General features: G+C 40.2%; 2 protein-coding genes across 3 annotated transcripts; one reads left to right on the forward strand and one right to left on the reverse strand.

Moving 5' to 3' along the window:
- The first annotated feature begins 138 nt into the window (after positions 1 to 138).
- Positions 139 to 10,305, forward strand: MFSD8 (major facilitator superfamily domain containing 8). The gene is made up of 12 exons (XM_048304218.1): positions 139 to 266; positions 1,338 to 1,423; positions 2,369 to 2,412; positions 3,452 to 3,692; positions 4,009 to 4,122; positions 4,749 to 4,893; positions 5,509 to 5,567; positions 6,096 to 6,204; positions 7,176 to 7,310; positions 7,684 to 7,787; positions 7,890 to 8,149; positions 8,863 to 10,305. Exons 1-12 carry the CDS (start codon positions 163 to 165, stop codon positions 9,076 to 9,078), a joined length of 1,617 nt encoding a protein of 538 aa, XP_048160175.1. The 5' UTR covers positions 139 to 162; the 3' UTR covers positions 9,079 to 10,305.
- A 558-nt stretch (positions 10,306 to 10,863) lies between these two features.
- PLK4 (polo like kinase 4) lies at positions 10,864 to 23,351 on the reverse strand. Of its 2 annotated transcripts, none has more exons than XM_048304217.1 (16): positions 23,196 to 23,351; positions 22,602 to 22,697; positions 22,055 to 22,150; positions 21,846 to 21,960; positions 19,959 to 20,991; positions 18,314 to 18,414; positions 16,749 to 17,122; positions 16,210 to 16,314; positions 15,732 to 15,834; positions 15,131 to 15,280; positions 14,623 to 14,753; positions 14,138 to 14,229; positions 13,782 to 13,920; positions 12,858 to 12,998; positions 11,853 to 11,959; positions 10,864 to 11,475 (listed from the first exon to the last, which is right to left on the reverse strand). In XM_048304217.1, the coding sequence occupies exons 1-16, from the start codon at positions 23,223 to 23,225 to the stop codon at positions 11,376 to 11,378; spliced, it is 2,913 nt and encodes a 970-aa protein (XP_048160174.1). In that variant the 5' UTR covers positions 23,226 to 23,351; the 3' UTR covers positions 10,864 to 11,375. The 2 variants fall into 2 exon arrangements, with proteins under 2 accessions (XP_048160174.1, XP_048160173.1); XM_048304216.1 differs by lacking the exon at positions 23,196 to 23,351 and adding an exon at positions 22,845 to 22,918.
- Positions 23,352 to 24,303: the final 952 nt, after the last annotated feature.

The following is a 24,303-nucleotide window of genomic DNA, read 5'->3' on the forward strand; positions in this document are numbered from 1 at the left end:
GGGAGGCAGCCGGCCCCGCCCCTCCGCGTCTCGCGCCCGGCCCGGCCCCAGCCGGCAGCGCCCCCAGCGGCGGACAGGCGGTAGCGCGCCCCCTCGGGCGCCCCCTGGCGGCGGGCGGCGCGGGCCGTGGCGGCCGCGGGCGGGGCCCGGCGCTGCGGGGCCATGGCGGCCGCGGGCTCCGCTGCGGAGGCGCGTCCCGAGGGGCAGGAGCCTCTGCTGGGGTCCGCAGAGGCGGCGGCGGATGAGGACGAGGAGGGGGAGAGCAGGTAGGGGCTGGTTCCGCTCTGAGGCGGCGCCAGGTGTTGGGGCGGCACCGCCGCGGGTGCCCCGCGGAGCCGCCCGTGGGTGCCGGGTCCTTCCCCGCCCCGCACGGGGAGCCCGAGCCGGGGGCGCTGCCCGGCCGGGGTCCGGCCCGAGCCGCCGTCCCAGCGCTCCGCAGCCCCGAGCCCGTGTCTCGGACCGCCCCGGGCCCGGCTGCGGGAGCGGGCCGGGGGCTGCTGCCCCGTGTAGGAAATCACGAACCCGCTCGCTTGGGAAGTTCCTAAAAGACACCAGACAGGATTAATGTGGGGCAGAGGTCTGGGTGTTCAATAGCAGCCTTCATGTGTGGGCAGCAGGTGGTCACTTGGGTTTTTTTTCCCCTTCTGACAGCAAAACAAGTGTCTTGAACTTAGAATCGCAGATGTGCCGAAATCTATGACTTACATAAACAGTGTTTATAAACTATGTTCCGGCATCTATGTATCTATAACCTGAGTCCACATAATTTGAATAGAGATTACTTTGTAATTTAAATTGTAACTTCTAGTTTAACTTCTTTTTCAGCCTTCGCAATCTACAACAATATCTTTTACACACAACTTTTACATTGTATATTGTTATTTTCTCATCATAAGAACAGACTGGCTGTAGCTTTTAGTCAAATCAAGAGTTGTTCAGGTTTGTGGCTCTTTTAAGGGTACAGCTGTGAGGAAATGTCTGAGGTTTTATGGTTTAAAACACACTTTTTAAAACGTTCATATGATGTGTGGTAATCCAAAGTGTCTACGCAAAGATTTTGCAGAATTGAAGACCTCCCGTAGATCAAGATCTCTGTATGTATGTATGTATATTGGTGTGTGATAGCATTTCTGTTATTTTGTTTGATTTGTCAATCTAGTATTTTTCCAGAGAAAAATAAATCCTTTATAGTCTTTGCTGAGCAAAAAATCCACTCCTGCTTAACAAGTTACACAACTGTATTGAGAGGCTGGTGAAAAATGTTTTCAGTGTCATGTGGGAGCAACTAGAAGAGGACCTGATAATGATTTCTTTCTTGCTTTTTGGTTTGAAAACAGAGATGTTGTTGAAACACAGGAGCATTATAAGAGTAGATGGCGATCCATCTGGATCATGTACCTGACAATGTTTCTCAGTAGTGTAGGTAAGTAAACACATGTGGAATTCTATGTCATTTGTTTAATGAATATACTTTGTTTTGAAAATTACAGGGTTTTCTAGGTTTCAACTACAGGGCTTCTTTAATGCTACTGTTCTAACCTCAAAAAAGGTACATTGTTTAATTCTTTAATAGAAAATATATGACTAGCAAATCAAACAGAAAGTTACATCTAATGAGATAAGTAATAAAACTGGTTTTACACAAAATGACATCTTGCATAAGTCTGTGGTTTATGACTCCTTAATGGTTTGCTAGTGGCAAAAGGTAGTGGCAAGGTAAGGTTATTGCTCAGAACCGAACAAAACAAAGGATGCACTTTTATCATCCAAAGTGAAACTTCTAGGGAATGAGAACAGAAATAATGTGGAGTTCTTAAGAGGCAAGATCTTTAGGGGAATGTATGCTATTTCAAAATATGTATCAAAGCTTGTTTTCTTCTACTGGACTTTGCATCTCCATTGCAGAACAGATTGAAATTTTATTCCTGAATAACTCCCCCCAGAAACAAAGATTCTGTTGATTTTTGATCTGTGATGACTTTCTGTGGGCTAAGAAATTATCTTGAAGTTGATAGAATACTTCAGCAACTCTTTTTTTTTTTTATGAATTAAAATGTCTTTGACTAATGAATATAGATATGTCAGTATATCAAGAAATTCTTTTACTTTGAGGACCTTGTTGGCTTTCCATTGTGAGGACAACACAGGAGTTTTTTTGTTTAATGTGTATGCACCTATAAAATGATCTTTTAAAAATAGTTCTTCCTGATAGGAGGAATTACCACTCTTTAAAGAAAGCAGGAAAGGCAGAGGTTTAGACTATAATACACTTAGAGGCAGAAGAAGGAACATGTACTAACTGTTTCAGGAAAGAAAATTACTGATAAAAATGGCAAATAAAATAACTTCTGTTTTTACTGTGTTACAGGTTTCTCAATTGTAATTATGTCTGTGTGGCCGTATCTCCAAAAGGTTTGTAAATATGTTTGGTTTTTAATTAGTAAGAACAGAAAACTCCTGCTCAAAAAGTAGGTCATACAAAAACTGGCTTTTTGTTTAGGAAACAAAAAGTGAAGGGAAGTGTGTGGCTTTAAGAGACTTTTATTCTGCCATCCACTTAGCTTTTATTACTTCTTGCAAAATCTGTCAGGTTTTTTTCCTGAATTGGCAAAGGTGCATCATAATCCAGAAATGTTTGGTTTTCCAATATCATGATTTCTTGGACAACAAACCAATAGAAATCTTGTTATTAAAACATCATGCACAAGACTTGTCTGCATTTTGGCAAAAAAAAAAAAAAAAAAAGAAAAAGAAAAAGAAAAAGAAAAAGGGAACTGGAGGTACAAGTTGCTCTGTAAATGTCACATTGTTGCACGTAGATCTTGATATTCCTAACAGGGGATTGCCATTGTTCCTGTATAGCGATTTTAGTTTCTTTGGGGGTTTTTCACCTCTTAGTTGTGATCTTAAAAGCAGCATAAAAGTCTCTAAAACTTGAATTTAATCTGTGGTAGGATTTTAGTGCCCCTGGAACTGTAGAAGGCAGTTTTAAATGCAAATTTGGAAGGACATACCCTGGACAGGGACCTAGAGGTGTCATTGAAAGTAAGGCTGGTGCAGAATTCTTGTAGAAGAAAAGAAAATGCATTACCAGCCTTGTAAATCAGGACAGATTCAGGCATGTGCAGAGACAATGGAAGTGACTCCTTGCTGCTGGCATGGAAAGTGCCTGCCATGTTGCTGAAGTTCTGTCTCTAGCCCAGAACATCAGCAGTGCTGCATAAAAACTGCTGGACTTTACTGCAAGTGAGCCATTCCCAGGCTGGGAAGTGAAGCAGATTTTATTGATTTGGTGCATTGCTGGAGAGAGTGAGCCAAGGTTTATTACCCCAGACAAAGCATTACAGTACAGAGTCCTTGGTATCCTAGGTACTAATTCTAAAAGGGTGTTACTGGTAATAAAAACCACTCCAGTGCTTTACCCACAGAACTGATTCATGTGTTCTTGCAGATTGATCCGACAGCGGATGCGAGTTTCTTGGGCTGGATTATAGCTTCATACAGCATTGGCCAAATGGTTGCCTCTCCCCTGTTTGGCTTGTGGTCCAACTACAGGCCCAGGAGAGAACCTCTGGTCATTTCCACTGCTATTTCAGTAGCTGCAAATTGTCTCTATGCCTACGTCCATGTGCCCCATTCCCATAACAAGTACTATATGCTGACTGCACGTGCTCTCGTGGGGTTTGGAGCAGGTAACCACAGCAGAATTTACATTTCTGAAAATTACTACATTCTGTGTCTTCTGTGAGATGGTTAACGTTGTATTTTAGTACCAGATTTACCATTATGTGAACGATAATATTTAACAAAGCAAAGAGTTGGCCCATAGCAATTTGTCACAAAATTGTGTAATTGTGCTGTTGTGCAAAAATACTAGAGGGAGTGCTGGGTTTTATTTTCTTGCAAAATAAGAAGCAAACCCTTAAAATAAATGTCACTCAACAACAGTTTAACGATATGACTTGATATTTACATGAACACTTGCTTGGGTTTGGGTTTTTTTTGAAGGAAATGTGGCTGTAGTTCGATCGTATATTGCGGGTGCCACTTCTCTGACGGAAAGAACGAGTGCCATGGCCAATACCAGTGCCTGCCAAGCAGTTGGCTTCATATTAGGGCCAGGTAAAGCATGTCTTCTTTCCTCACTTCTCTTACTAGGTTGAAATTGGGCAACGGAAGTAGGAATCCTCAGCAGCTGTATGTAGGGGATCTTAAGGCATAGTTTGTCAATGATATCACAATTGAATAAATGGGATCCATTCATCTGTACTTCTGTAAGCCAATAAAAATGAAACATTCTTGTCCAAGTGCTCTGCACCAATTTAAAGTTTCATTTAAACCCCCCTACTGCATCTTTTCTCTCTAGTTTGCGCTTAGCATGAGAGATAATCCAGTCCCAGGACCAAGGTTTTCCATGTAGAAGCAAGAGGAAAAAAGTAAATCATCTGTCTGCCAAGAAAATTAACCAGTGGTACACTCAGAATTTAGTTCTTTATGTGTCATAATGTTATTTATACAGTGTGTTTATATGTAACCAAGCAGTCTTCTGGCTAGCTGAGATCCCACTAGTATCCATTTGGTTTATTTAGAGTAGGATTCTCAAAATGTAAAAGGTTTGACAGGTATAATACTTAAATTTTACTTGGTAATTAGAATAACTGTGCTTATCCAGTTTAATATGTTCTAAATATGTTCTAATATTTTCTTAATGATTCTCAAAATTTTCACAGTACATTGATGTTTTTAAGTTTTTCAGACATGTTTTACACTTATTGGAGAAGAAGGAGTAACATGGAAATTCCTTTGTCTTCAGCTGAACATGTACACAGCACCAGTTTTATTTGGAGCTCTCTTAGGAGTTATTAATATTATTCTCATCTTCGCCATATTCAGGTAATCAAGTAAAAAAAAAATTAAATATCCTACTTCGTTCATGTGGGTGACTTGTAGCAAATAATATGCTGCTCAGCAGGAGGAGTAATAAACCTGAAACCTGGAGTGCTAAAACTATAAATTGTTATTTATTTTTTCAGTGTTCCTACCTTCTTTAATACCTGTATTTTTGTTATGCTCATAAATGAATCTTGGTGATGTTGTGGTTAGAATGTAAACTGATTTAAAAAGTTAAAGATCTTAGACTATTAGCCTTGATACAGTTTTAGTGTTGGTGGTTGCTGCCCATGTTTTTTCTGTAAGGAGGAATAAGGTTGGCTTGTCTGTAGGGATCTCACTGTCTGTGTCTTTCCTTTAAGAATCTCAGGGGGGATTTTTATTCATTCTCCCACTGGTGCAGATGCATCTGGATATGTGATACTATCCCACTAGAATATTTCCTTCCTTGAATAGGATGGTATTCACTGCAGTCAGATGTGAGCTTGGTAGATGATGTTTAAAGGAGCTGTGAATAATTACCATATAGATACCATTTACAATTATTTTAACAGAAACTTGACTCAATAGTAGATCAAATAAATATTTGGAATAATGAAAAAAGTTTTAAATTTCTAGGGAGCACCGAGTGGATGACATGGGACGCCAGTACAATAGTATCAATTCTGATGGAGAAGGTACCAGTGTGTCCTTGAAAACTTACTCTGTGATTCTAATTTTGAAGTACTCTCTTATTACATAGAAGCATTTAGAAGTATTCTAAAGTCTGAGGCACTGGGAAGTTGATGTGGAAAACAGGCTACATCTCTCCCTAGCTGATCCAGAAATTGCTTCATTTGTCATGTTGTGTCCATAGTGCTGTCTGGTAGCAAAGAAGAAAAAAAAAAGAAATTGTATGGATCCTTCCATATTTTCATCCTGAGAATTCTGCTGTGTAATTTTGACCTTTCAAGAGAATGTTTTGGTTTCCATTGTTAAGATATTTAAAGAAGTTTGCTCATTTTGCTGTCACTCAGGACTCATTGGGAAAACAGACAGTGTAACCAGTTTGGAAATAATTTTCTCTAATTGTCAGTGGAATTGAAATGTCAACAATTCCATTTTGATTTAAAAACTTTATACTTTGATTCTCAAAGTAGAACTGCCTAGCTGCCCACCAACTTGCTCAAGTGTGCAGTTCTGGTAATTCTTTCATGTTGCTGCAGGAAGTGATGTTCTGGATCAGAACACAGAAGGAAGCATTGACCACGTTGCTGTGGTAGCACTCAACGTTCTCTTCTTTGTCATCTTGTTTGTGTTTGCTGTCTTTGAAACGTAAGTTTTTCTATTTTCTCTCAAAATACTCAGACATGTAGAGTAATTAGACTGGAGGTGCATATAGAAGCTTTTCCATTCATCTTCCTAACTTCCTAAGTGGAAGTCCAAAACCATATGCAATCAAGTTGATGTGTAATACAGAGTAATGAATTAAAGGTCAGTGATAACTAAAAATCTGTGGAGTTTGTGGTATAGGAAACATTAATGTAAAAGCTTTTGAATGGAGGCAAACCCATATCCTCAACCTTTTGAATGTTCAAAAAAAAAGTAGCTTAATTTGGGCTACCTAAAATCTTCAGAGAAAACATGTTTTCAGTTGAGTATCTTGTTCTATATGTTTTATTTTAGTTTTGTATGATTTCTTAGTATGATTCTGATTAGCTCCAAAAGCTTCAGTGTGTCTCTTATTTTGGTAATGATTAGAACAATTGTTTGATAGAGTTAATGCAGTTGTATTCTTAAATACTCTATTTTATATGACGGGGGGTTTTTTAGCCTAAAGATGTATGTTATCCACTCCCAAATTTCTGTGTGTAAGAAAGTAAGTAAAACATGACAGTATTATCTCAGGCTGAAATGTACTTCATTCTTTTAACTTATAAAATACTTTGAGGATGTAAGATTTATTCTGCAAGTTTTTTGAGCTCTAATGTAGCTAAAATTTGTTTTACAATATGGCTCTGTAAAATTGCATTATTTTTAGAAAACTGAGGTTTTAGAGACTGATTGGTTGCTAAAACTGAAACAGTATTAAAAGTTTATTACTTTTGTTTTCACAGGGTCTGGTTTTTTTTCTGTCTCTATTACCCTGGCTTGGCTTTAACTCCACCTGAACTATCAGAAATCGATTAATGATGCTTCAGAGTATGGCTGGCGTAGTGCACTGATGTTTGGGATAATACATGTATGGAAATGAATGTGTAGAAGCAGCTTTTTATGATTACTGTATTTTTGTTCTGTCATTTTAGTATAGCTACTCCACTGACGATGGACATGTATTCCTGGACCAGGAAAGAAGCTGTTTTTTATAATGGAATAATCCTCAGTGTGATTGGCATTGAATCAGTTATTGTTTTCATGGTGGTTAAAATACTATCAAAAAAGTAAGTTCTTGGAATTTTGTTACTTATGTTGGCTATGTGTGAAAAGTTTTATGGCAAGGCCAAATCTGTGTTACTCAAATCTTTTACTTGGTAATGAATCTGGGTTTACTATGACAATGAAATACCTCCAATTTTGGCACAGCCTTGATGTTGTGGTTGTTTTTTTATTCTGTTAACATAACCCCCTTATTTGACTGTCTTTTACTCTTGAATCACAAGAAAAGCAGGTTTTAAGTTACTGTGCTTTTGTAACATTTTTGTTGGTGTTTTGGTCTGATATAATTTCCACAAACTAATGGGCTATGTCATTAGCAGCTACATAAATTTTACATTTTTAAATGATACATTTAATTGCAATTTCAATGTTTGATAGGACTGGTGAGCGTGCCATACTCCATGCAGGCTTACTGATTGTCTTGATTGGATTCTTTATCTTACTGCCTTGGGGGAAGAAACTACCAAATATCCAGTGGCAAGGTATAGTTCAAGTCTTACTAGACCACCTACCTTTGTAGTGTTCTTTTGAAAGCCTTTTATTGCACTTTTGTTCTTAATGATATGAATAACTTATTTTTACAGAAATAAAGAACAACTCCATTCCCAGAACAGCCCCCACTGAAATGTTAATGCCTTTCTGGAGTTTGCAAGAGATGCAGCTGCCATCCAACCACACAGGAGAACCTGTGGGCTGCCCTGTCACACAGTCCTGGTGCCTGAATACTCCCGTGATCTACCTGGCCCAGTACCTCAGCTCTGATGTGCTCATAGGGTTGGGCTATCCAGTTTGTAATGTCATGTCCTACACTTTATACTCAAAAGTGCTGGGACCAAAGCCTCAGGTATGTACAATTCCTAAATGGTTTACTTCATTTGCTCTGCAAGACTTGCACTCTCTTTATTAAAATGAGGGATCTAGTAAAAAATTCCTTTTGTCATCAGCAAAATAATAGTGTGTTTTAAGCAGGGCAGAACTTTGCAGGAGTTCCAATCTTTTTTAAAATCCAAGGCAAGTCTCTAGGGCAATTAGAAAGCAAGGCTTGTGCTATGTATGCAAATCTTACAATGTGGAAATGTCATGACTGTTCTGGCAGAGTCCTTTTTGTAACTACCAATTATGTATTTGGAATACCAATATCAAATAATGTTCCTCTTACCAAGCTTATTATATAAAGACTACAAATGCTACTAGACCTTCAGTATTGGCATTTCTTAGTAGTGAAACACTATAGCAAACTTACATTATTGCTTAACAAAAGATTTTATTCCACTTTTCCCCATTTTTTTCATGTTACATTTTGGTGAGACTAAATGCTTTGAGCCAGAATGCATTTGGTTAGAAACCAGTAGAGTACCTATGAGTGGACCCTTGGAATTAATACTTAGAGAGGCTGAGCAGTACTCTTGGAAACAAAGTAATCAGTGTCTTAATGAGTTAAGAAAGATAAGTGGTTGTTTAAATACTTCTAAATTTTCTAGTTAGGCTAATGGGTTGGAATTAATGGCCAGCCAAATAATTCCTGTATCACTTACATAAGCTCTTGATCTGCTGTAGGGTGTCTACATGGGATGGCTGACTGCCTCTGGAAGTGGAGCACGGATCCTTGGGCCTGTTTTTGTCAGCCAAATCTACACTCACCTGGGGCCACGCTGGGCATTCAGCTTGATCTGTGGAGTAGTTGTAGCCTCTCTCTTACTCTTGGAGATAGTATACAAGAGACTAATTGCATTTTCTGTCAGATATGGGAGGATGCAGGAAGAGAATTGTTAAATACGTATTTAAAAAAAAAAAACAAACAGAAAAACCAACCAGAAGTAATACTTAGTTTATTACTGCTTTTTAATGAGGAGTACCTAACCACTGACCTTGCTGGCTGTGTGCCAATGACTGTACACCTTTACTTACACATTGACAGAACACTTAACTTGGTCATACCCTAATACCTGGTCACCCCTGCTGCAACTGAGCTTTTGTGTTCTGTGTTTCTAGCAGCAGAGGAAGGAATTTGACAGGTTAGAGCGATACAATGGCACATTTGAAGTGTGTACAGTTTAAATGGTGCATGTGTGCACTGAATGCAGCTGTGAAGGTCACAGGTTACGTGCATCCTTTCCAGAAAGAAGAAAAATATTATCTTGATTCTGTGAATCAGGATTGGTAACTGTTTTGTAACTACAAGATTAGTTGAGCTGCATGCACTTTGTACGGAGACACCACTACTTGAGCAAACCTTCTGATGTTGGGTTTGTTGGCTTGTAAGCACTGATTAATACAGACCATCTGGTTCTGGAACCTGTTATGTCTCCTCCAGGATTTCAAATGACAGGTGACAGAAGCATAGAGGAAGGTAGGTACCCTCCACACAGGTAGTTGGTGTGGGATTTGGGCCTTTAAATTGATCAAGAGCCACTGAAAATCAGTCTCAGCAGCTGTTACTTGAACTACAGTGAACCATATGTGCAATTTTCCTCTCCTGTTTTGCTGAATGCCTTTTTGCAGCAAGAGAGATAACCTGCACAGAGTTGAAATATGCACAGCTTTTCTTAACTACAAGAGAAAAGTCCAAGACCGATAGTTTACACTTTTGTGCTCGGTGAGAATGAATGCACTGTGCTGAGCAGAGGTGGTAATTAAGTGAAAGGAAAAAACTGGCTCCTTGGCATTCACTGTTACCTGCAGACTTCTATTTTTTCTGGTATTAGGGTACGATAAACAGGAATTTACACTTAGTCATTCAGACTTTGTTTTAAGAAGTGAGATTGTAATTTTCCTTCATAATGGGGCCTAAGCTCATCCATACGGGTTTCTTTAACTGTTTTAATGCTGCTGGGAAAAAAACCTCTGGAATAACTCCAGTTTGAGAGTTGTGGCTGCTGTTTAATGTCCCTACTATTCGATGCTTATTGAATTTAATAAATGTAATTGTGGATTCCTACGTACTCACTTGTTCAAACACTAAGAGACTACTGAATTAAAAGATGATTTTTTCAATACTGACTGAAGAGGATACAGAAGTTTTATTCCCTCATGGGCTTTCCTGCTACAGAATCACAAAATGTTGTGAAAAAGGACTTCGCTTTTATAAGCTAATTCATAGTAAGTGCTACTTGTATATTGTTCTTGATGTTCCTAGTGCTAGTTTCTTTATTTGTAAGCTAGTTCCTTGATTTGGACATGACAAAGTAATCCAAGTTCTGTCTTTTAAACAGTAGCTGAATAAGGAGAACTGGCTTGAATCAGTTAAGCTGAGCTGTGCTTGCACACAGCCAGCACCAGGCTCCTCTGAAACTCTTCACCCTCCCCTTTCCAACACCGTTTTGGATCCCACTCCATTTAAGATCTTTTCCTGCCTAATAAGGAAGTCAGAGTATTTAAGTACAGACACAAGCATCAGCAGGAGTGTTAGCACACTTGAAGCAAAATGCATAGGAGAAAAGCTACTGTTAATGCTACTGCAGTTGCTGTAAGTATTACTCAAGGTGTAAAACAAGGTAAAACTACCTAAAGTTATTAATTCCTACCCTTTAACCATTACTTGACCATGAAACAAATAAATAGATCCAGACAATTACCACTGCATTTATTTTTTTTTGTATAACATGCTTGTGCAGGGACGTTTTAAGCTGCTGCTACAAAAAATAAAAACAGAGTTATAAAACATATACATATTTACATATATTACTTGTAAGACATAAAAATATAAGTTATTTACAAATACAAATACTTGAACAGATGCATTTTCCTTGATTGTTGGCACTGAGTAAGCAGTAGAGTAAGAAAAAAAATACAACGGATTCAGATTATTTCCAAAGACTTAATGCAGTCAAGAACTAAATTGCTTGAAGTTTTGCTTGAGCAAGTTTATCCATCACTTTAATGAAAAGAATGTTTTGTATGATAATTCACACACAGTTTGCTGCACATAAACAGAGCAGCCCTCCCCTTCCTAACCTTTTACCAGATTTTGGAAGAATTTCTGCATAAGCGGAGTAAGATCAGTCACTTTACTGGGGAGTCAGTGAGTGAGTTTATTAAGATTTTGTGCTGTGACACCCAGTTGTCTTTAATCAGTGAGGACCAGCTGGACTGGTAAACATTACAAGAATAGAAGACAGACAGTGCAGCTTCTCTTTGATGTATTCTGGCAATTTATCATCTTCTCCATATCTAGAGAGGCAAAGCAGCATAGAAAAATTGAGATGCTTAAATAACTTGTTGTATTTCATGACAATATAGTTATTTCAAAACATTGCTTTTCTCACCCTCCCTGTTTTTAATATTATGCAGGAATAGTGGCTGTACTCTGGAGACCAAGTAGATGCATGCCCAACTTGTTTTATTCATTTTTTATCCAGAATTTGGTCACAGCTATGGGTGCTTCTCTTTATGTATTAAGCTTACATAAGCTACTCAACTGTGAAGTGATGGCAAAGCTAAGGTTTAATATTTACAAACCAAAATCAATAGTGGCTATGAAGTTACCTGATGTACAACAGCCTTGTACTGAGTTACCTGGACTGTTTTTATGGCAGGAACAGACTCACCTGGTTGTCTGGCCATCTGGAGAAGTGTAAGTGATGGAAGAGACACCTGCTTGGGCTACCAGCTGGGATCCATCATTGAACTGAACCCATACTGCTCCACTGGTCAGCTGACGAGACAAGTTATGTTATGGTTTGAGCATAAGAAATACAAAATTCCACACCTCGAACTTTTCTAAAAATGGAAGCTGAAAGCTTTTAAAATTGCTGAAGAGACTTAGGTATTTTGGTCAGTCTTTTAAAGATTGCATGGATATTACTTTGGAGGAGGTAGTCTCATGCAGACTTCCTCAGGTTTCAGATTCTCAGCTTTAGTTATCCTTGTCAATGTCAGATAAATAAAGAATTATCTTTAGCTTAACCACTCCTAAAGAATAGTTATACAGGGCCAGACACTAAAAAGAGGCCCATTTGTGAGAATTCACAGCTACACACAATTTAAAGAATATATATATATAGATAACTTCTTCTGTTAGGACAGGAAGCTTACTTTATCTGGATTGCCAAGAACAGTTTTTAAACCTAAAGCTTATCCAACAGAAGAGCAGAGGGAAAATGGTTTTGCAAGGAAACAGCTTTTCCTATTGTAGAGGAAGATGCATTTCTCTTGTACAGATCTGGTACAAAGCTATTAAAACCTTTGTCATGACACCTTTGCATCTACAATAATGAACAGAGAAGTTTAACATTTTCAATTTTTTACTAGAGTCAAATTTAAATGACAAAAGACACTGAAATAGGCAATGATAGCCACAGGAAAATCGTGGTAACTGAGATACTGAACTATTATTTTCTTCTACTTATGTAGTTTGCCATGGTATTTATCTAAGCCATTTGTTTAAAAGCACCTTTCCACATACAAACTTTAGATTTAAACTGTGGTGCACAACTGAATGATTCCTCACAAACCAAGTTTAACAATAATGTAAAGTTAATGACTTAAAAATACATATCTCAGATCTAATAGGAAAAGAGAATAGGCATATGCCTCCTTTATTAATTTCTCACCTGAGAAGCCCAACCAACATTTTTCACAAAAACAGATTTGACAAGTTGGGCTGAATTTGGACTGCATTCTGTTTGATGAACAGAGGAGCACGTCTTTTCAACAGGGTTAGTCAGAAATGTAGGTTTTTCATAGGACACCACCTAAAACCCAGAGATGCACAGAATTAACAGCCTTGGCATTAATCCTCCTGATAAGGTACCAGCTGTAGTGGTCAATTGCCACCTGCTCATGAATACAGACAGATTAACCTCTATGCTTCATTTAACAGCATTACAGTATAAAAACCCCACAGGAACACAACTTTCTGTTGTCAGGTTCATTTCAGTCAGGTGAAAATGGTCAGATTCTGTACACGAGCTACACAACCAAACAGACATGCAGATCCAACAAACGTAGATTGATGTACATTCAACAAAGTTCACAATACAGTGTGCCAAGACCCCAATATAATTCAGTCAGCTGAGGAAGTTTTATCAGGAACCAAAGCCTGGTGGGCCTTTTAAACAAACCAGATGGAATTGCTCACAAAGTCTTACTGGCTACACGTATATTTTCATTTGCCCTTGTTTTTGTATACACACACTAACACTCGATTATTTCAGAACACCCTCAAGTGCCAATAACCCTTGTGATACCAATTGTCATACACCACTGAGGCCACATCAGAGCTCTCAAATTGAAGACTGTGCTTGTGTCTAACACAAGTAAGCAATTTTCGAACTCTGTTCCCAGGAGATATTTGTGGTAAAGTTTTGAAGTATGCTGATTTTTCAGATGATCTTAAATTCAGATATCAAAAGTTAGGTGAAATCAAAGTTAACATTTCTAGTCAATATGCTCACAAACAGCTAATAAAAGCCTATGTCCATACAAATATAATTCTATTAGTTCAAGTAAAATATGGTGTGTCCTTGTGTACTTACAGGAGCACAGTCTGGAGTCTGAACTGGAGTAGAACTGGCAGCTTTATTTCTATCCAGTGCCACAACTTCTTTTGAATAGTTTGTCTTGTCCAACGGTGGAGGTCCTACAGCCTGTGGTGATTCAGTATTACCAGGTTTTCTAGAAAAATAATGAGAAAAACTGAGAAAAAGTCTGTCCAAAAGGGACTAAAGAAACAAGTGAGGAGACTTAGGTCTTCCTTCATTTTACCATGGACCATCCAAAGCACCTGATGGCAGAAGTCTTCTGCAGAACTGTTTTCCATTTCAAATACATAAGTATTCAATAAACACATAAATATTCAAATACATCAGTATTTTGAACTGAAAGATATTACCTTCCAACAATTATTGGAAAAAATGGAACACTTCCACTCCTTTTTTCTTCTTCCAAAACAGCAGATTCCAGTGCAAGGCATATTCGATGTCCCTGAAATGAGAAGGGGTTTATTACAGTTTGAAATTGAGAACTGTATAAATATTTCATACATGTTTAATGTGGCAAGTGAGCCCACACAAGGCAATTGCAATGGTACTGAATTTTTCAAGTTGTATTAAGCAGCTTCATCTGTTGTGTTTAATCCTTTCACCAGACAGGCAAACCTGCTTTACAAAATAGTGAGAATTTCCTCTCAGTCTTGGTTGTGAGGCATTTTAACTGTTACCTGTATGTTGATATTGCTCTTCCAAGAAACACCATCCTCCCTCCTTAGCAGTGTCATGAAAAACAAGCAAAGCAACATTGGAAGCCCACTTGTGAAAGGGAAGCTGAGTTTTCAGGAAGTTGCTTTGCACTGGAAAAGGTCTATGTAAAACACCTTACCTCATTTGCATGATCCATATAGGCCTGGATTTCCTTCTCCAACCCTGCTTCGCTTTCTCCTTTCAAAGTGAAGGATTTCCCTGACTTTTCAATCACACGAGTTATACCAGCTGTCTTATGTATTTTTGCACCTGCAAGGAAATGTGAACCCTTTCAGTGTGAGCTGTTATGATACCAGTTAACCATGGAAAGCTTGGGGTAGGGACATGTCTCTCACAAAGTAGGTTAACTATCAAAGGTAAATGTAAAGAAGAGCTCATGAATAAAAACAAAGTATAATTTAAATAACACTTTTGCAACATGTACTTCCTGAAGAAGGTATCTGTAAGGAATTAAATAATCAACTAATCTACAAGTGCTAGAATAAAGGCAGAGTGGCCAAAAAACTGTTCATAGTGCACAATTTTCTTCAGACTGGAGTGGTGGTTGTTTAGTGTTAGGCAGTATTTTAGTGCAGCTCTAAAATCATGATTTACCTACTTGCATAACTGCAAAAATGAATACATACCATCATAAAAACAAATTTCAACATCTGCAGGGGGTGAATTTTCCATCAACATGCACTTGGCATATCTTGTATAGAATGTCACTTTAGGGGTTTTTGTTCTCACCAACTGCACAAACTTAGCTGCATACTGGTATTTTTTCCAGTACTTTTCTAAAAAAGAAAATTAAAAAAAGCTTTTTTAGAAGTTAGCAGATTAAACACCGTGCATCAGCTGGAAGAGAAGTAATTATGTATTTGATAGCTGAAGGTTGTGAGTAATATTTAAGTATCTGACAGAAGTATGTTTAAAGAAACTGACCTATTTCCACCAACAGCTCCCAGTATGAATGAGGAAAAGATTACAAGAGCTTTAATTTTGGTACACTACATTGTAAAGGGGAGAGTCCTTATAAGCTCCCATATAAAAGGAATTAAAACCTGTGGGTTACACTTTTCTGTGAAGTTTCAAAACAGTTTCCTGTTAAACTGTAGTTTGGATCTAATTCTGAGAGGAGTTTTACTTCAGAGTTATCTGAAAAGTAATAGCTAAATGGATAAAGTCACAAGATTCACTTAAAATATCACATTAATCATAATAATTTTAAAATAGATTCCAGATTACCTGGCAAGTTGTCAAAACTATACGTGCAGATGCCTTCAGGAGGAGCAGGAGGTCTGTCATCAAGAAGGAAACCTCTTCCTTCATTTGGATGATAAACTGCAATCTACAAAAAGGGAACAAAAATTGTGTGAAGTTGCAACTTACTACAGCACTCTGCACTTTTAACAGGTACAGAAATTAGACACATTTTAATTAATTACTGTGATTTACCATGAAAGCTCTATTCCTCTAAGTAATGATTTAACAGCGGCACTTTTTCAGCGATACTTCACCTATTCCAAAAGTCAAATCCAATTTTTCTGTGAAATAATCGCTTGCTCCCTATATTATATGGTTTTATTATGGAAGGGGAAAGTTTACAGCTGTGCATATATAAACATTTGATTTCAAAAGAAATAATCACTTAAAAAGCAAAAAACAGCTCTAAATGAACTCTAAGCCCTTTATACAACAGTGAAGAAATCAAAAACATACTCACCACATTTCCATCACAAGATATTCTGAGGACTTCTTTCACAAGTTCCTGTGAACGATGTTCTTTCAGAAACTCCATACACACTTCCCCAGTATCTAGGATGCTCACCTAAAATATATTAAATATACAAGTTAAACAAAAAGACCTTTACTTTCCGCAAGTTAAGATTTTACATTTTCCACAAATGCTTTAATAAATGCTTTTCTTTTTCCTTAAAAGCACTTCAAACTTATAAATGCTTCTTACAGTAACTTTTGTTATTAGTGCTATTACAACAGAGCACTTTGAGATGACTGAAGGGTATCAGCCTGGTCACTGAGGGTGTGGCTTCTCAAGTGACAAATCAAACATGGACAGGTCTGCTCCATTATGTTTTAAGTATTCTCTACACAAAAACTAAGATGCATCTTATTAATATGATTTTAAATTACTCTAGATTAAGTTTCCCAAAAACATGTTTCTAGTTTACCAAGTGATTTTTAAGAGACAGTCACACTATATTAAGCGCTTCACTTGTTCCCATTTTAAGAACTGATACTTACCACTGCATTTTTGGTTTTTTGCCTGATGGGTTTCAGCCTGTGAGCAGTGAGAGGTGACACAACACTTCGCAGTGTAGGTTTCTGGTGTGCTGAATGTTCTTGGCCCCAAGTTTGGTTTTGTTCTGGAGTTGACCAAAGGCCACAGGTAGGAGATGGTTGAATTTTCTCGTTTTTGCAGAGAACTCCAGGGATGCATTTATTTGGGTTTCTCTGGTTTAAAGAATGTGGACAGCCACCAGATGCATCGTGATTCCTTATATCTTTTAAGGTGTTCCATGCATTTCTTGGTGCATCCTGCTGCACATCCAGGTGGTACCGAAAACCTCCACGTGCATTACTCTTGCCAGTCAGGTCTGCAGGTGGTCTCAGAGGAACTGAAAGCATCACAAAGGGACATTGTAAATTCAAGGAGTCATAGCCAGAAAGAAAAAATTCTAGTACAGCTTTAAAAGCTTTTCAAGGGATTGTCTTAGAAAGCTTATTTAAGGGAAGAATGGGATTTCTCTAATCCTCAGTCCAAATCATCAGGCCTTTTAGTCACTGCTAGCAAAATTCCAGTGCTACTTAAAATAAGCTGTTCCTATATTTCAGTTATGATGGTCTTCAGTTTTTATACATCAAATAATTTAGAAAAATAATTTATAAACAAAATACTAAGATTTCAAATAGATTCTTACAAAATAGTTACTTTAATCTGTTGAAAGACTGCTTATTTGCCATTCAGATAACCACTAGTAACGAGTTTCATGTAAGTTCCAGTTTGTCTAACTAGTGTTTTACCATCAACCACAGGTTTTGGTACTCAAAATGTTAAATGCATACTCCAAATCCCTTGTTTTATTTTTAAAATCCTTGTATTTACTATTTTTATATTTAACCTTCCTATAACTCCTTCCCTCGTTTTGATATTTAAGCCCTTGATCAACTTTCACCTCACCCACATCACTACTGTGCTCCTTCTGCCATGTGGCCGAACAGTTGAGAAGGGACCAAAAATCAAATAGGATTATTCAGACCATATGTTCTCTGATTCCAATTCCCTGTAGACAGGAAGGGAAGGAGTCCAGTAATATCAAACCAAAAAAGGCCAGAATAGATTTGTGGTTTATTTTTATGATTAAATTACATTATTTGTTAATGATGTAACATGATGCACAACAAAGAACACCTCCTTCCCTTCTGTGTCTTTTGTCCTTCCCTCCACCCCTCCTTCTGCAGCCTGATTATCTTTCTCATTCACTGAGGTCCCATCTTCTCTTATTTAGCTGTATTTGCACAACTAATTTAACAGGGCTTTCAAGTCACCTGCTAATATTTTGTCATACATTTACACTTACACATTTACACAACTGAGTAATTATGTCAGGGTCTAAAATTCTGGTTTCCTCTTTGTTTTTTGGTTTTGGGGTTTTTTTCTAAAATACTAATAGAAAGTAACGAGCTTGTTTTAGGAAACTTAGTATTCACATTTGATGTACAAAGAAATATAAAAATAGAAAATCCCACTGAAACTATTACAAGTCACTAACTTGAGTGCAAAAGTAAGCAACTGATGAGTAACACACCATTTTTCTGCATGCTTCCAAGCCACTGCTGCATCGTCTCAGCCTGGGACTTCTGCTCTAACAAACCAACCTGGGGCTTCACTGGGCACAGATAATTTGAGCTACAAAATAAAAGTTACACACATAACCAAGATTGCATCAAAGACACTTGCACAACAAAAGTTATAATGCTACAGCTGCAGAAACCACAACACTTCAAATATTTAGGAAATGCAGGTGGCATTTTGTAGCTCTAGGCAGCACAGAACACGTTTCTTTTTCATGGGGTAAAGCATAAGAAAATAAAATAGTTTCCAAATGGAATGAAAAGTTATGATAACGCTGCCAGCATCTGCTGTTCTTACATCTGGCTCTTATCCTCCAGCCTTGGAGAAGACCCAGTGATGACATGACACCCATGACCCCACTGTATCTCACTCAGCACAACAAACACGCAGCTGAAAGATGCCAATCCTACCACCCAAAATAATTTGAATTTCTATAAAATACAGTCAATCCCAGAAATTATAAAGATTTTTTACCAGCTTTTTAGATGATGACATATATGTAGGCGCAGGTGAACTCAAGATATAATCCACATGTTGAAGGATAAAGAATACACACAAAACCAGTTACTGCAGAGTCACTGATCTGCTGTAAATTCACACTAAGCTCCTGTGAGGTTTTCTAGCTCCATAGTCTATACCTGTCTGCACTTTCTTTTTGTGATGATTACTACCATTGGCAAGGGCTCACTTATCACCAAGACCACCCCAAACCCACAGAATATAAAGCATCTAATTTAGGTCTTATGACCTTGCATTTAAGATTGCTGTGCAAGCTAACTACAGAGGCAAGAGGCTTTCCCATAATCAACTATGTAAAAAAGTGGTAACCATTAAGTTAATCCCCACACTCACATTAATATTCTCTCATGTTTACATTCAGCACAGCTTTATGGAGTCATGGGGAACAAAGTAAGCATTACATTAACATTTGCATAAATTTTTGACTCATCAAACATTTCTCAAAGGAGAAAGAATGTACATGCCCACTGAACTTTGCTTATGTCAAACACTTGAGAACAGTCAAGAAAAATTTCCTAATCCATTTACTTTTCCTACAGGGAAAAGTGCTTGTTTTGTCTTTTCCTTGAACTGATTTGCAAAGACAAAAATTAGGAAATGATGCCACTTGTTAATGTGGAGAGAAAGGCAGGAACTAAGATATGGAAGTCCTTATATCAAAACAGAAAATGGTACTTTTGATATTCTGTTGATGTAAAGTCTATAGAAAGAACCCAGGATTTTCACACAGAAGCTACAACTAAGTACAGAACTAACTTCTAGATAATTACCTATGATTGACACTTCCCTTTCTGGTACACCACTTTTACAATCTACTACCTAATCTTTTCTGATTTTTTGTTTTATCTTCTCTAAGCATAAGAAAAAAAATCACCTAAAGAGATCAGCAAGTGAAGATGTTTGTAAATTGCAGTTTGAATGCCTTCTCCCCTCATCTGTCTCTTCTACAAAGAACAATTGCAAGGCTCTCTACTACAATTACCGTGGGGAAAGAAATGCTCAACTTGCTGCACGTGGAAAGAAGACAATAATGGACAATACCAGCTCTAAATTTCATCTGAATAAAAACTGATTCTTACTGTGGTTGATCTTTTACAGGTGGAGATATCTGCTCTTCAAAAGAACCAGAAGTACTAGAAGTCTTCTCCTTAAATACTTCTCCTATATCAGTATAGCTGTTGGCAGGTGAAAAGTATTCTGTGTTTTCCCTTGTTCCTACTTTAGGCTTGGAAAGCACTTCCAAAGAGTGACATCGATCAGTGATGTTGGATATGCCTTGAGTCTGGCTGTGGGATGTGCCAGACCTGTCGGAGGAGTGGGCTCTTCGGAGGTAGCGGGAATGTGGCCTCTCTTCACTAGGCTGCATGGTTCTTCCCCTGCCACTTACACCAATTTCCTTTCCCTGAATTCCCCACTGCTGGAAAGAATCACTTCTGTCCCCCGATGAATTATTACTGGAATTCTTGTTTGTAGGAAAAAAAGTAATTTTATTTGGGAGTGGCTGTCCAACTAACAGCTTCTTCTTTTCCTTCAAGCAACCACTGGTACTGATGCTGGAAGAGCCCGTGAAGGTTGTAGAGATGGTGGCATTTCCACTGTCCATGGAATCTTCGGAGGTTCCCAAGTCTCTACTCCGTGCAGAGCTACCCCTGGACATGAAAGGATGATCCAACACTGAGGAAAGGCTCAGGCGATCTGCCGGGTTTTTGCGCAGTAACCTGTGTATGAGGTCCTGCGCCTCTCTTGACAGAAAGGCTGGCATTTCATAATCTGCCAACACCACTTTATTCAGCGTGTTCCTGACCGTGTCCGTGTCAAAAGGCGGCTTTCCAATGAGAAGAGTGTAAAACATACAGCCCAGAGACCACACGTCGGATTCCAGTCCGTGCGGGCTCCTCGTGGCTATCTCTGGAGAGATGTAATTCGGAGTTCCACACATGGTGTAATGCTTCTCATGAGGCATCTGCAGCTGAGTCGCCAATCCAAAATCAGCAATCTTGACATTCATGTTATTGGTGAGCAAGATATTGGAGAGGGTGAGGTCCCGGTGCAGTATTCCATGGGAATGGAGGTACAGCATACCCGTGATAATCTGATGCAAGAAGTGCCGTGCTATCAAAACAAAAACAGGTGTTGCAGTCTTATATTTGAAGTCATAGCTCTGAAAATAACTCAGCTTTAAGTCTGCTATTGATCTTGCTTCTGTTTTCTTTTGTTTTTAATAAAACGAATGTTACAAGGGTGTTCAGGTGTCAGACTAGTGAAGTTGGAATTAACTTTCTCCTTTCTACTTTAAGCAAAATGGCACAACTGTGTTCTAAGTTCATGAAAACTTATCTAATGCAGGAAACAGGACTGGAAATATTTTCAGTTGGCCTAAAGTTTTTTAAATTATGTTTTTAAGCATTAAAGCTAAGCTGCTCATCACTTTTGGAAACAGATACAAGCTAAATTGATGATGCCTGTATAGCAGTACCCCTTTAATCCAGTCCTGTGACCTGGGTGCAAAAAATCCCTATCTATAGCAGCTTCATAGAATTAGGTTTGAAACTGATAGAGAAGCAGGTAAGATGGAAGAACTGAGCAAGAAGTGAGCAGTGAGGTGCATCTGGAAGCAATAAAGGCCGAAGTTGCTGGTTTTCCTGTTCTTCTTTCCTCTTCCCAGTCTTGACCCACATTTCAGCACAATTCTAAGTACAAAGGTAAGCTCTACCTTCTATCTACCTCTGCCTTCTAAGATCACTATTTTTTTATACTCCACATAGCACAAACAGAAACAAATATATATAGAAATGCAAGTGAACACATGTACAATAATAATTAATCTCTAGATTATCACTTCCCACACAATTTTGAGGTATAGAAACTCTAATGGCAGTTTTAAATACTCTTCCTCTAGAATTAAATATTTATTGAGTGAACCAAAACATTAATGCAGAAGGCTCCACAGAACAAACAAACCTCACCTTCATCTTCTGAAAAAGGTTTCTTTCTGTTCTTTATGTATCTGCTCATTTCACCATTGTGACACATCTCAAGTATCAAGTATACGTAGTTGCTATCTTCAAAATAGTTATAAAGCTGGAACATAAAATAAGGAAAATTGAAATTCCACTTTGTAGACTATGCAGCAAGTCACATATACAGCTCTCTCTACAAACCCCACGATTCTTACCTCGAGTATAGATGGATGCTTTAGCTGACAATGTATTTTCACCTCATTCTGAACCCTCTGTACCATTCCAACTTTGTGCATGGCTTTTTTGTCTATCTGTAAGTGGATCACAGCATAATTTAGATGTTCAGTGCATATTTGCCTGAAAATTTCTAAGTATAAGCAAGTTTTCACACTGTTTAACTTGTGATCTGTAATGAACAAGTATAACAGATAATTGGAGGAACACCACAACTGAAAGTAGTCAAGTGTTAACATTATCAATACTAACACTAATAATTTTTTTTCTGAAATACTTAAACAGAGAAACCTAATTCTGATTTTGCCAGGCAGATGGGCTAAATACAGTCAATACTAAAAAGCATTTCTGTTAATTAGCAAGTCTACTTGGTCGTGGTGTATCTTTCAGGATCAAATCCTAATCTTAATGTCCGTTACATACAAACACTCAGCTCAAACATCAATGCCCAACTGCATAACCCCAACCTGTTGCAACTTTCCATTTGGTCTCTAGGGAGACGGGTACTTCCTTGGCCGCCTGCCTTACCATTTTGATGGCCACTTCCAGGCCGGTTTTCAGGGATACTGCTCTGTAGACCCCTGCGAAGGAGCCCTTCCCCAGGAGGTTCCCCACCTTGAAATCCTGCAACACGAACAAACCAGCCTTGTTAGCCTGGGGCTTTGTCAGTCAGGCTTCGGAGCGCCTCTCCCGATGCGGACCCTCCCACCAGGGCTGGGGAGCCCACACACCCCCGAGATCCGGGCAAACCGCGAAGCGGCCCGGGGGTACCTGGGGGGAGCTCTCCGGGGCACGGCAGCGGGGCCCGGCGGGGCCGCACAGCCAGCCCCGCTGCATCCTCCTGCCGGCACCGCGTTCCACGGCTCGCACTGGCGCTGCCGCTGCCCGGCCCGGCGCGGCCCGGCCGCCTTCCCGCCGCGGCTCCCGCCGCGGCTCCCGGGACGCGGGATACACCCGCCCCCAGCTGCCATGGCAGCGGCCGCGGAGCCGCCGCTCCCCACGAACACGAGGGGACGAGGCGAAGGCGCGGGAGGAATCGCGCTCCCACGAACACCCGCCGGGAGCGGGACGAGCCCGCGCCCCGCGGCCCCGACGGACGGCGGGAGGGGCTGCGCGCCGCACCTCTATCCTCTCGCCGATGCAGGTCGCCATGGCGCCGGCCGCTCTCCCTCGGGTCGCGCTACCGGTTCTGCCGAAGGCCTGGGCCGCGGTTGCCCATTAGGGCGCCCCGGGCCGCCCGCCCCGGCGCAGCCCCGCTCGCTCCCGGGCCCGGGGGCGGCCGCTCCGCGCCCCCCCCCGCCGACATTTTGAAAAGTCGCGCCGTTACCGCCCGGCCCCGCCCCGCCCCGCCCCGGGACGAGGCTGCGTCTGACGCAAGCGCGTCACGCAGCGGCGCGAGCGGCCCTCGCGGCCGGGCCGGGAGGAGGAGCTGCCGCGCGTGCGCGGGGCGGTGCGTGCCCGTCCATCCTCCCCCCCTCCCCCCCCCCCCGGACAGCCGTTACGGCGCGTGCGCGGTGAGGGGCGCGCGCAGTGAGGGGCGCGCGCGCGCGATGTTGCCTCAGCCCGCGGTGTCGCAGCATGGTGGAGTCATGGAATGTTCAGGGGTGACCGTAAAGGTCATCCAGTCCCAACCCCCGCTGCCAGGGGCAGGGAGATGCCCCCTAGACCAAGTTGCTCAAGGCCTTACCCAACCTGGCTTTGAATACTGCTGGATATGGGGTATCCACAACCTCCCCGGGCAGCCTGTTCCAGTGGCTCACCACCCTCACAGTAGAACATTTCTTCCTAATATCTAACCGAAATTTCCCCCCTTTCTATTTGTATCCAGTACTTCTTGTCCCATCACTACAGTTCCTGATGAAGAGCCCTCTCCCACTTCTCTTTAGGATCCCTTCAGATACTGGAAAGTTTCTCCGAGGTCTCCATTCAACCTTCTCCAGGCTGAACAGTTCCAGCTTTCTCAGCCTGTCCTCACAGGGCAGGTGCTCCAGTCCTCATCAGCCTTGTGGCCCTCCTCTGGACTTGTCCAACAGTTCTGTGTCCTCATGTCGGGACACCAGAACTATAAGCCCGGCGGGGTCTCACCAGGGCAGAGAAGAGGGAAAGAATCACCTCTTTTCACCTGCTGGCAATACTCCTTTGGTTGCAGCCCAGGATTTCCTTGGCTTTCTGGGCTGCAAGTGCTCACGCCAGCACATGTTGAGTTTGTCATCAACCATCACTCCCCAGT

Source organism: Corvus hawaiiensis, chromosome 5, assembly GCF_020740725.1.
Source record: "Corvus hawaiiensis isolate bCorHaw1 chromosome 5, bCorHaw1.pri.cur, whole genome shotgun sequence".
Classification (NCBI taxonomy): Eukaryota; Metazoa; Chordata; class Aves; order Passeriformes; family Corvidae; genus Corvus; species Corvus hawaiiensis.

What these genes read in the sequence shown, in the direction of transcription:
- MFSD8 (XM_048304218.1), top strand. Translation starts at nt 163, where the DNA reads ATGGCGGCCGCGGGCTCCGCTGCGGAGGCGCGTCCCGAGGGGCAGGAG. An exon ending in GACGAGGAGGGGGAGAGCAG is followed by an intron (nt 267 to 1,337) that starts GTAGGGGCTGGT and finishes GTTTGAAAACAG; the next exon opens with AGATGTTGTTGAAACACAGG. An exon ending in ACCAAATATCCAGTGGCAAG is followed by an intron (nt 7,788 to 7,889) that starts GTATAGTTCAAG and finishes TTATTTTTACAG; the next exon opens with AAATAAAGAACAACTCCATT.
- PLK4 (XM_048304216.1), bottom strand. Translation starts at nt 22,910, where the DNA reads ATGCAGCGGGGCTGGCTGTGCGGCCCCGCCGGGCCCCGCTGCCGTGCC. An exon ending in TGAAATTTGTTTTTATGATG is followed by an intron (nt 14,754 to 15,130) that starts GTATGTATTCAT and finishes ATTTCCTTGCAG; the next exon opens with GTGCAAAAATACATAAGACA. An exon ending in CCAGATGGCCAGACAACCAG is followed by an intron (nt 11,476 to 11,852) that starts GTGAGTCTGTTC and finishes TTGCCTCTCTAG; the next exon opens with ATATGGAGAAGATGATAAAT.